Here is a 13,101-nt window from a genome sequence, read left to right on the forward strand (position 1 = left end):
TAGTCGCTTCTATATATATTATTTGAAGTCTGTACTAGAAAGCTTACCGAATTCACATAAATCTTCGCATTAAGTACTTATAATTTGGAGTCCGTAATTGAACAGTCGAGTTTAATGATTTTTTTTAATAAGGTAAACACTATTTGAAGTCCGTAACTGAAGTAAAACTTTTTTGGTAATTTAAATTTCTTAAAGCTTTTGATGAACTTCCAAAAAATAATGCTAAACAAAAATTACAAACAAGATGCACACCCCTACCTCGCCACAAATGACGACTTCTCCAGAGGTTAAAAACTGACAGCATCCAGCAAAAGGTAGGGAAAAAATAAGCAAAAGACAAAAACAAAAAAACCTCCACACTAGTGGCAACTTCGACGTCCTTCGGTTCGTCGCGAGATGACGCCAAAATGGGTAACTTAATTTGCCGTAATGTTTTACAGCTCGACAAAACAAAAAGCAAAAAAAGAGTTTCAACATTCAAAATTTAAAACACACACAGCGAGAGCGAATGTGAGTGTGTGTGTTTGTTTACGATAATGGCAGCTTGTGTCGTCTGGGATGTGAAACTCTATGGTTGTGCACCGAATGCAGAGACGCTGGCTTGGCAGTTAAAATTTTAATGAAAATCATATATAAACCATTTGGAAATCAGTTTTTATGGCTGGCAAATGTTTCGTCGGTGACAATTGAGGAGAGATTTCCAGCTGGTTTGACGTTGGATGAACTTTGAACTTTTTTTTTTGTTATTTATCAAAACGAAAATTTTGTTTTATTAGCAAGAAAATTGCCCCTTTTGAATCACTTCACCAACTTTCTTTTCGAAAGAGTCTTCTTTGTTTCAAGTTTGCTTATTTACAGCCCACCCCCTTAAGGAGCAAACAACACACAAGTTAAACTCTTTTGAAGAGTTGCTACTTTATCGTTTAGACTGGCACGTGCCATGCTGTGTTTTGATTGTTTTAGGCAAATATCAAAAAAGGCACACGTGGGCAAAAGCAAAAAATCTCAGAAAACGCGAAAGCTTCAAATCGAACGAAAGCTTCACCAACCACACTTACAGAGTGGGTTGCTTTTTTGAGCTTTTGAAGCTTTTAAAGCTTAATATACTTAGCGGAAACTGCAATCTTAACCTATTAAGCTTCGAAAGATGTGGTTTTTTTGAATTTTGATATCGTCAGATATCCAATCCCTCCTAGAAAGCTTTTGACAACCCTTCAGAACTTCATGATCAGAAGAGTTATGCTTGAAAAACAACTTGTTCTCACCGCTTATCATCGTCTTGGCGGAAAATCATCTCAAACAAACAAAGAATCCATTTTCCAACAGAGGCAGCCTCTTTGACGACCCTGTCGGCGTTGAAAAAGAAACAGGACTCTTCTAAAAATACGTTTTATTGTTGGTATAAGCAATTTTCATATAGAAGGGAAAAAAGAAAGCATGCACCGCATAAGTGTATTTGTGTGTCTGTGTCACGTTCCGATACCTCCCTTCCAGAACGAAGGACTCTCATCACGATAAGGAGTAATAGTAAAATAATTTAACAAAAGCTTTTATGGAAATTTTTCCATTCGGAAAAATCGGTTTGTGCACGTGTGTGTCGGCATTCCGGGGCTCTGCTCGCACAGGCATGCATGTGTGACAAAGTTTTTCTTTCTTTGCCGCCTTCAAAGGGAGGTCCTTTTCCACTCCGAAACGGTATTGGGATTGGTCGTTATGTGGATTTCTTGTGTGTGTACTTTTGGAGAACAACACACAACAAGTGAGCAACCGCATTGTGGCACTGAGGCATTTTGTTTGAGGACAATTATGAACGGTAGAGTGGGTTCTCTTCCGTTGGCAGACTGTTTGAACTAGTTTAGAGAGAAAAAAGAAACGTTTTGCATCAATTCGGGGGAAAAAAAATCATAAATTCTTCAACCTTAACCAAAATTTTAGACACGAAACAACAATTCAAATGACACAACAATTTCTCACAATTTTTCCACAGAAATTCCTCAACACTATCTGCAAAGGGGCTAGACACAATTTAAAAGTAACATCACACACACACACAACCTTCACAAAGAAGCTAGAAAACAGAAAAGTTCCTCGATAAAACTTTAAAGTTTCACCCTTCTCTCCAGGTTCAAGCTCAACTTATTCCCGATTGTTGCGTTTCGAAAGAAAAAAAAGTGAAACAGGAAAAGACGGGCGCGACTTGGCCAAAGTATGTGCATAAAATTACTTTTTAAGTACTTCGATAAACATCGACATTGGCGCCATTCGCTGAGCCGCGAATCCTAGAAGACACACACTCTAGCAGGGAGCACTTTTCAAAATAAAGTGATAACTACCTCCTCCCCCTTCGGGGGGAAAAAGTGCGCTCGAAGAGTGACATCATTAACAATCATTAAAGTTGTTGTTTTTTTTTTTCGAAGCGCAGCGAGAAAACCCTCATGAGCTTCGAACTTCAAACAGGAAGTTTTTAAGTCCACCCGTATATGGACTTTTTACTATCCGCTCGAGAAAGTTTTCCAAGACAGCGGCGTTGGAGGGTGTAAATGAGAAAACTAATTAAAGTTTTTCCCGTCTCTTTTTCTCTCTTTCCAGGCTTCGGATTCGTCACATTTCAGAGCGAAGACGTGGTGGACAAAGTTTGCGAGATCCACTTCCACGAAATCAATAACAAAATGGTGAGTATATTGGGGACATAAAGTGGGGGGATTTGCTAATGGGGGAATTACAAATTGAGCTAGTTCAAGGAAATTGTTTTATCGATATGATTTCAAAAGGTATTTTTTTTTTTAGTTTAAAAAATATACTTAAAACTTTTGTTTTGAAGAATTGTGTTCGTAGATACTCAAGCAGAGTATGAAAATATTCTTGTCATAACTCGTCACAACTGATAAAATAATTGTGACTTAACTAATCATATTTTTTATCAGATCAAATGCAATAACATCAGACCATTACAACTTTTTATTCTCCCCTATTTAATTTTTATTTTCATGAAATCGGAAGTTTACCAGCCCTAAACTAACAGATTTGAAATTTATTTTTTTAATTTTTATACAAATGTCTATGTAAGAATCTGAACTGTTTCAATAATGATCTGAAAGAATTTAATTAAGATAATTTTAAAGATCACTGATGTTGATACTATTTTTTTTTTTCATTTTATAACATAGCTTAAGTTTTTTTTTAATTTTTTTAAACACAGATTTTACACAGTTTACGTCAAAATGTGAGAAAATCTCATGTTTTTTCATGAAATGTTATTAACAAATATCGTTTTTGAGCGAGCAAAATAAAAATATCCAAAATATATGCCTTCTCTGTAATCATAGTAGCCCATGTTTTATGCAAAAAACGCTTATATACTAAGAATTTTGAAAATTTGTCACTTTTTGTTCACTAAAATGCAAATATGTCGGCTTTGCAAGGACATAAATTGAATGTTAAAAAAAGCAAAATGATCTCCGTAAAATTTCCTATAAGATGAATGCATACGTTTTGGCTGCAAAATTTTTTGGCTCGTTTTGGGGAGTATTTTTGATTTTTTTTAGCTAAAAAATACAATTTTTTCTCCCTAAAACGCCCTGCCATGCCAAAACACAAGCTTTTAAGGACTATGTCTGTACAGGAATTTGTTCAGGGGACATTAAACTATAACTTGAAGCCCAAGGCGACTAATTTTGAATGACTTTAGTATGATTGTTACGCGCATTTCTGAAAAAATACTCGAAAAATGCACTTTTTTCATTCAAGCTCTGCGTGCGAGTTGTAAACCATTTTTGGGAATTTTTGTTGTATGAAAACATTGTTCCTGACATCCTAATATATCATTCTAGGGGTGAGCAAAAAAGATTTGACAACTTTTCATTTTTTTTGGAACGCCCTAAACCAGCAGTCATAATTTAATCAAAAATATTGAAAAATAGAAAATGCTTTGAACCTTTCAAATACAAATATGTTTTATAATGAACAGGTTTCTTAGGAACATTAAACAATCGAATTATGGAAAAATTGATATCGTTTTTTTTTCATTTTTTTACTTGAGTTTGGGATTTTTTTTAATCACTTCAGTGTAGAGTGGGGGCTTTAAAGTAAACAAAAAAAAAACAAAAAACAAATGAATTATGAAATTTTGTTGAATAATTCGATAATCAAGGCAAGACTGTACTCAATAATTAAACAGTTAATTAAAATAATCACCTTAACATATTGCAAAAACTTGGAAACGATGCAAATGATTGAAATTTTTTTGAGGTTTGTTGAGATTTTTTTATTTTTCCAAAAATAATTATTTTAAAATCACAATTTCACAAGTTCAAAAAAAATAGAGGGAGTGGGGATGAATATATTTTTTTAAAAGATATCTTCATTGAGAACAAGATTTTTTACAATTTTTGAATTTGAGACCATAATTTGGAAAAATTCGTGAAACCTCAGATATTTTTCATGGATTCATTAAAATTTGGCAAATTGTTGACAGTAATTCAACTCTTATAATTTATAGAGGATATTGTGAAACCTTTCTTAAAAAAAACAAAGAAATTTCCCGAAATCTGAATATTGTTGCTTATTTTGATCAAATATGTAGAATCACTGGATGATTTTTCATGATAAAAAAATTAGTTATAAAATTACATTTCTTTCACAGTTTTAATAATTATTCATAACTAAGACTAGTGATTCGTACAACATGTATTCGAAATTTTATGGCATGAAATTTAACAATGAAAAATATTACACAGCAAAATTCGCGGATGAAATTACACAGACAAACTTTTTTTTCTGTTACATCACAGTCCCACCACGTTTCACAACAGTTTTAACTGTTTTGATAATTACTTATTTCTTATTTATATGTTCTTAGCATACGATACGAGAAGAGCAATAGCTGTCAAATTCATATTGAGTCAGATTCTCTGTGGAAAAAAATGAAATTAAAAATATAGATTTTTTTTTTGTAAATTGTCCCAAGACACATTTTGCCTAACCAAAAACTTCAACATTGCCAAAGACTTGGTGTCGATCTGAATTAAAGGGTCTTATGGACAAACATATGATGCATGTTGGGTTCAATTTTCCCGAGTTTTGAATTTCCCGGAAAACGGGAAAAATATCCCGAGGTTTGAAATAGTCATAAAATCTATGTATTCATTATATTTGTAATGTTTTCAAGCTTAAAATCACAGAATCAGCTCAATAATATTAATTGGTGATAATCTACACTTCAATCTAAACAAGGACGACAGTTTTCAATAGCTGAAAAGAAATTAAAAAAGGATATATATTTTTTTAATTGTTGTGCTTTGGATTTAAATGAACAATAATTTTGTATCCAATGTGATTTTTTAAAAAAAATCTTTTATAAATATTTTTTTTTGAATATATTAATTTTTTTTTTGAAAATGTTCAAAAAAAACGACAACAAATAAAATGATACCAGTTAATGTAAAATTTACCGCCAACTGGGAAAAATCGTCTGTAAAATTACAGGAGATTTATTTTTCAAAATTTAAATCCTTAATATACGAAAATATAATACCCAGTCTTTTGAAAATATATAAAATTTAATATAGATAATAGGGGAAATATAAACATTTTAATCACTTTAAGCCTTTCGACCAATTCTTATCACTTTTGCCATTTTCCGCTATTAAATCAACATTTTCAGATGTTTCATCAATTGAGTGTTGCTTGCTCACTTTTATTTCAGCTATTTATTACTTTGGAACAGTAAAAATCACTTTATGAAAGCTGTAATTCATGATCAAAGTGCTGACAGGGCGATAATAGAAATAGGCTGAGAAAGGGTAAATTTCCCCTAGATGATAGTTTAGGAAAAATACCGGGATTTTTCCCGAAAATTCCCGGGATGGACGCACTAGATGCAAGATGACTACTTTAGACATAAGAAATGAAAAAGATAATCATTGAATAACATTATGAAATTAAATCATTTTTGTGAGAAGCTATAGAACTGCTAAAATAGTTTTGGAAATGCACCTAATGTTGGAATATCAAACTTTGACGTTTAATTACTGCTTTTAGAGGATTTTACATAGATATCAAGTTATTTATAAATATAGGAAATTAGCAGGGAAGTTTCGATGAAAAGTTTTCCCCATAAATTGTCTAAAAGATACATATTGGAAAATTTTATGGGAAAAGGGCAAAATCCTCAACCTTCAAAACTTATTAGAATTTCCTTTTATGGTTATTTATTATTTATTTTTATTCATTACACAAGAAGATTTTAATGAATATAACTTCAAATGCTCACCTTTAAGAGTTATTTTGTACTTTGAGCAGCGAATGACCAAGAAGGTTAAAGCTGCCAGAAATAAATGAATTAACAACGATATTTTGAACTTGATTTGACTTAACCAGAACCTTCCAGAAATCTAAAATGTCATAACAATACCTCTTGTTTTCCCCCCGCAGGTCGAATGCAAAAAGGCCCAGCCCAAAGAAGTGATGCTGCCGGCGAACCTGGCGAAAACGCGCACCGCAGGACGTGGGACATACGGTGAGTTGGTAGTCTTTAGTGGTGGCCCTGCCGGTGCCGGACCCGCCGGCGTAGGCCCCTCGTCGTCCGCTGCTGCGGCCACCGCTGCCGCCGCCACGCACCACCCCCAACACCCACACCACTCGGCGACGGCCGTGTCTTCGTCCGCCGCCGCAGCCGCCGCTGCCCGGGAGCTCATTTCCGCTCCCCTGCGGTACGCCCCGTACCCCCTTCCGGCCTCGGCGCTGGCCGCGAACCAACAGGCACAGGCCCAAGCTGCGGCTGCTGCTGCCGCGGCCGTTGCCGCCACCACCCACATTTTGCCCGGCACTCCGTCGTTGTTTCAGTACGCCAACGGGCAGTCCTTGCTGGCGGATTTGACCTATAAACGGCTGTTGGCGGCGAACGCGGCGGCCGCTGCCTCTATGAGGCCGCACCACGCCCAAATGGTGCACAACCAGCCGCGGGCCACGGCCACTTTGACGTACCCCATTGGGGACTTGTTGAGCGCCCAGGGGCTTGACCTGTCGGCACTGTATCCGCTGCAGGCCGCCGCCCTTGGCCTATGACCTCCAACTACCACCATCATCCAGGTTCAGCGACCTCAGTAAAAGGGGAAGGGGTCTCCCAGATCAGACCACGTGGCTAGCACGGGTCCTCTCTGTAGACGCGTTTTTGTTTCCGTTTTTGTAGTCATCAACATCGTTGAGTTAGCTATTCGAGAGAGAGATATTTAGTTTTTATGAAGAAAACACTAGCCAAGAACCAACTATTTGAACAAATCTTGCAACCGGAAAGACTGCAACACCAAGTAGAGAAGAAAACCAAAACAAATAAACAGAGAGAAACAATGTATACAACACGTAGATTTTCCAACCAAGTAGTAGAAACAAAAAAACAAGACAAGCTCTACGCTGACGTAGTCCCACGTCGTGGAGTGATGGTGGTAGTTGAAGTAGCTCACCCCGAAAACGCTTCAAAAGCTGTGGCCCGAAACCGGGGGAAAATCAGGTCAAATCCGCCACCCCACCACCACGCTTGCTGAGATCACCACCGGCTGTTGATGAATCGCTCAAGTGGAAAACTTTTTTAATCATGTTTTCTCCTCATTTTGACCGAGGCGGAAGCAGCCAGTCATTACGGTCAACTTGCGGTGGTCTTTCTTTTCACCACAACGGGGGAGGGAGCGGATGCTTTCTAGTTAATCATTTGTCCCCGGTACTGAAGGGGGAAAGAAGGAGGGGGGGGGGAGGTTGTCCGTCAAGTGACCCTCCCCTCAGTTACTAACCGGAGGTTGGTACTGGTGAAAGATAAACAGCATCTTCACAACAGAAATCAGCGAAAGTTTTTTTCTGGAGGTCTTGAGGGGCGCAATGGTGGTACTGAGTTAGAAGGTTGAACACGAATATTTGTGGAAATTGTTACAATTGACATCTTAGTAGAATATTTACAGAATTCTGTGGATATTTTTATGAGATTTTGTACAATTTATTACATTTTTTTTTTCAAAATTCAGTTGTTGTTATAAGTTGAACAATCCTCTACGGTTTCGCAAATCAACCTTAATTGTTTTTTTTTTTTTAATTTGTATGAAAGTTTGACCATCAATTCATTTGGTCCAAATAAGCAATTTTTCATCATTCATTTCTCCTTAAAAGTTTCTATATAAATTCTGTGCAAATATTCAAAAATCCGTGCAAGATTTTTTTTTATTTAACGTTTTATCACAAATAATACATTTTAACATAATCAAAGGGGTTTAGTATTTTTTTTTTCATTTTTTTTTAATATATATGTAAAAAATGCCTACTTTTGAGCCAATAATAAGAGTGATTCTCTACAGTTTTCCATTTTGGACATTGTTTATCTGACTTTTGGTTTTTCTCAGCTTTTCAAATATATTTTTGTTTAAGTTGGAGGAGAACTAGGGGAACAGCATCTAATTCCATCGTGCCTCTAATGTTGCCATATCAGCACTTTAACATTCAATTACAGCTCATTATGAGCGTTTTCAACTGAAATCAAGTGATGGATAGCTCAATAGGAAGTGAGCAAGCAAGTTTCTTTCAACAGTTTCACAATAAACGTAGTTTTAATAGCGAAAATCGGCAAATTAGATGGAGTTAGGAGCGAGTGCTTATTCTGCCAAACATACGAGAAATCCCCCTATTATCGTTTAAAAATAATAAAAAAAATATTTTTGTAAAAAATGTATGGGAGGTCTCTAACGTAGTATGTTTCAAAATTTAAATTCTCAAAATTTGCACAAAATAACCGTATATTTTAAAAATCTCAAATTTTCATAATGTGGGTATCATACAGGGGGGGGGGGGGGGGTTTATTATGGGTTTTTTGTAAGCATTCTAATTTTATTAGGGTTTTGTTTTTTTGTAAAATACTAAAATTTTCTCAAATTACCGTACTTTTTTTTTGAAATACTAAAATTTTCATAATTCACAATTTGGGTTTAAACGAATTGCAAGTATTTTCGATTTATTGATTTTTTTTTGCGAAATTTACAAATTTTCATAAACAATCTTTTTTTGCAAAAAATCTCAAATATTACAAATAATACAAAATTTGTAAAATTTTAGTCTTTTTCAAAACTACTTAAATTTTCATAATTTGCAATTTGGATAACAAACAATGCAAAATATTGAATGCATTTTTATTTCATTCGAGTTTTTTCGTAAAATACTCAAATTTTGAAAAAAAATCGTATTTTTCGAAAATACTCAAGTTTTTACTCAATATGAGTATCAATCGAATTGAAATTTTCGTTTTTTTCGATATATTGATTTCTTTGCGAAATACGCAAATTTAAAAAAAAAATCGTATTTTTTTGCGAAAATACTCAAGTTTTAAAATTTGCAATATGGGTATCAAACGAATTGAAATTTTCGATTTATTAATTTTTTATCGTATTTTTGGGAAAAATACTGAAATTTACATAATTTGCAATATGGGTATCAAACGAAGCAAAGTTTTGAATCAATTTTATTTTATTCAAGGCTTTTTTGTTTTTTTGTTTCATTATTCGCATTATAAGTATCAAACGAATTGAAATTTTGCAAGCATTTTCGATTTATTGATTTGTTTCCAGTGTTCAGTATTTTCAGTATTCGCAATTTGGGTATAAACCAAGCGAAATTTTGGATACATTTTTATTTAATCTAATGCTTTTTTTTAAATACTGAAATTTTCATAAATTACTTTACTTTTTGAAAATACTCAAAATTTCATAATTGGCAATATGAGTATCAAACGAAGCGAAATTTTGAATGCATTTTCATTTTATTAGAGTTTATTTTGTAAGACACTCAAATTTAACAAATTAACATACTTTTTTGAAAATACTAAAATTTTCAAAATTCGTAATCAAACAAAGCGAAGTTGTCATTGTCATTTTATTCAAGGCCTTTTGATTAAATACTAAAATTTTAACAAATGACCGTACTTTTCAAAAATACTCAAATTTTCATAATTTGCAATAAAAGCGTCAAACGATGCAAAATTTTGAACGAATTTTCAATTTATTCAAGTCAATTTTGAAAAATACTAAAATTTTATAAGTGGCCAAACTATTTCGAAAATACTTTAATTTTCATAATTTGCATTAGGCCGATGCAAATATTTAAAAAAGTTTTTGTCCCTCGGCCCTGGCCGAGGTCAAGGGGGGCAAAAAAATAAAAAAAATAAAAACTTAAATAACAAGCCATAGTCTTCACATTTAAATGAAAAAAAGTGTTTAAAAATTCATTTTACACTAGTTCAGTTGTTTTGCAATCATTAGTTTTCAAAAAATTTAAGATCTGACAAAAACAAAAATTTTCAAAAAATCTTAAGATTTTTTAATAAACCCAAACATGCTAAAAATGATTTTAAACGCAGTAGAATGTATTTTAATTTGATTTCAGTTGGTTGCACTTGAATTTTCATTGAAATTTTGAAGTTTATTGTAAAAATATTTTTTTTGCCCCCTGATTCTTCGGGCCAATTTTGAAGGGGGGGGGGTGACAAAAACTTTTAAAAATATTTGTACCAGCCTTATGGGTATCAAACAAATTGTTATTTTGCAGTCATTGATTTTTTTTGCAAAATACGCAAATTTTCATAAAATATCGTATTTTTGCGAAAATACTTATTTTCATAATTCGCACTTTGGGTATCAAACAAAACGAAATTTTGAATGTATTTTTATTTTATTACGGTTTTTTATGTAAAATACACGCGGCAGCGCGTGACCGAATGGTTACGCTGTCCGCTTTGTAAGCGGATGATTCTGGGTTCGATTCCCATCTGCTCCAACCTTCCATCGGATGAGGAAGTAAAACGTCGGTCCCGGCCTTAGTTGTTGTTAGGCCGTTAAGTCATTCCAGGTTTTGGAGTCGTCTCCATGCCATAAGTACAAACAACACACCATACCAAGCCTACTCTGGTGGAATCGCTGGCGGCGGATGGACTCGCAATCCAAAGGTCGTCAGTCCAAACACTGGGGTGGAAGGTTCCTTGGAGTAGAAAGAGGTTTGGGTGCTCTCCCCATTCAAGCCTTCGGACTCCTAGGTTCGAGCAGAAACTTGCAATAGAGACCACAAAAGACCCGGGGGTCGTTAATGTGGATGGTTTGATTGATGTAAAATACACCAATTTTCACAAATTACCTTACTTTATTGAAAATACGAATTGAAATTTTGCAAGCATTTTCGATTTATTATTTTTTTATTAGCAAAATACTCAATTTACTCAAATTTTCATAATTCGCAAGATGGGTATCAATTTAAGCGAAATTTGGAATGCATTTTTTTTTTTGTAATATACTCAAATTATACAAATTACCCTACTTTTACGAAAATACTAATATTTTCATAATTTGCATAAGGGGGTGTCAAGCAAAGCAAAATTTTGAATGCGTTTTAATTTTATTAGAGTTTTTTTTTTGTAAAATACTGAAACTTTACAAATTACCGCACTTTTTGAAAATACTCAAATTAAAAAAAAATCGAAATATGGGTATCAAAAAGAGCGAAATTTTGAATGCATTTTCATTTTATTCAAGGCTTTTTTTGTAAATTACTCAAATTTCCACAAGTAACTGTACTTTTTTGAAAATATTAAATTTTCCATAATTCACAATATGGGTATCAAACGAAGCAAAATTTTGTGTGCATTTTAACTTTACTGTTGTATTATTTCAAAAATACTAAAAATTTCACAAAATACTGATTTAGGTATTTGGAAGCTATTTCGGCTAAATTTTCGATGCTTCGAGACATCGATGGACAAATTTTTATCCAGACCAATACAAAATTTAGGTATGTTTTTCGAGATTCTAGAGAACTGCCTAAAGATCCAAAAATTTACTCTTTACTGTAATTTTCACTGTTTTTAATTGATTCTTCATGGAATTTGTAATTCATTACCTTAATTTTCTATGAAAACTTTTAAAAATAAGTGTTAAAAAATCGTGTTCCACCATTGCGCCCCTCAGGTTGAGAGCAAAATTTTACCCAAAATTCCAAGAATTTCCCGCAGATCACTCAGCAAATTTCCTCGTCAAAAAAAAAGTACCAGCAAATGAAAGGCGAGGGGTCGGCAAAAGTTGGGTGGTGGCCTGGCGGCTGATGATTCGCGAGACGAAAAAGGTTCGCTAAGACGAAAGTAAAACACAGAATTAGCAATCTGGTGCCCCCGCCGTTGCTTAAGGAGCAGCAGCAGCAGCAAATAGCACAGTAAAACTGGCCAAAAATTCTCACGGGAGGAGAAGGGGGCGCGCGTACACACCCAAAGAAAAACACACACAAATTAACTAATTAAATTTTATTGATTTAGAGGAAGATTTGTCTTCGGGGTTGATCTTTTCGACCCCTCTGCGGGGGGTGTCAAAGTCCCACACACTAATATCACTCAGTGTCTCATTACTGGATTTACTTTGTCGAGGCAGGAAAATATCGCAGAAAAAAAAAAAACAAAAAAACTAACAAGAGAGTAAGAAAGTTGACGAAGACGAAAAAGTCGTCGCCGTCGTCGTCTAGGGGCGGTAAAAGTTACAGGAAAAGTTGTGCGCTTTTCTCGCTCGCCCGTAAGTGTGTAAATAAATAAATTAAAAATCTGGAACAAAAATAAAATTTTGCCAAGTTTTGTGCGAGCGCCAGCAGCATCAGCAGCAAAGCAGACTTTGCGCTAAATGTAAGCAACTGTTGTGTTTTTTTCTCGTTTCTGAGTCAAGTTTTGCGCTCGATATTTTGTTTGTTTGTTCTGTTTGTGCCAAACAGTGGAAAGAAAAAACGGGAAAAAGCAAAGTATTTACTATAAGGATAGTCGAAGCCGAACCTGGCTGTTTGGTCACTGAATAATGTTAAGTCGCTTGGTATTTAAGCAAATAAGTATTAAATCTTGTGAAAAGTATGTTTTAAATAACTAAAAGCAATTAAAACAGTTTAAAAACATGCCAATCTATCATCAAACGAACGTCATTCAATTTTAATTTTAATTTGCCATTTAATTCTCTGGTTTGCTTTATGCTTCATTTTTGCTAAACTCTTAATTGAAAAAAAGTTGAAGTTGATGTCAGTAAACGCTCCAGTTCCGCAAGGTATGATAGATTT

At 34.3% G+C, this 13,101-nt stretch overlaps 1 protein-coding gene across 2 annotated transcripts in view; it reads left to right on the forward strand.

Annotated features, from left to right (window-relative positions):
• LOC120432606 (RNA-binding protein Musashi homolog Rbp6) overlaps positions 1-13,101 on the forward strand; it is a 1,179,690-nt gene that overhangs the window by 1,097,744 nt on the left and 68,845 nt on the right. For both annotated transcript variants that reach the window (XM_052709473.1, XM_052709474.1), the window contains exons 9-10: positions 2,590-2,672; positions 6,433-6,517. In XM_052709473.1, coding sequence (XP_052565433.1) covers positions 2,590-2,672; positions 6,433-6,517 — 168 coding nt within the window. The remainder of the gene's footprint in view (positions 1-2,589; positions 2,673-6,432; positions 6,518-13,101) is intronic.

The sequence above is a fragment of the Culex pipiens genome, chromosome 3 (genome assembly GCF_016801865.2).
Source record: "Culex pipiens pallens isolate TS chromosome 3, TS_CPP_V2, whole genome shotgun sequence".
Taxonomy (NCBI): Eukaryota; Metazoa; Arthropoda; class Insecta; order Diptera; family Culicidae; genus Culex; species Culex pipiens.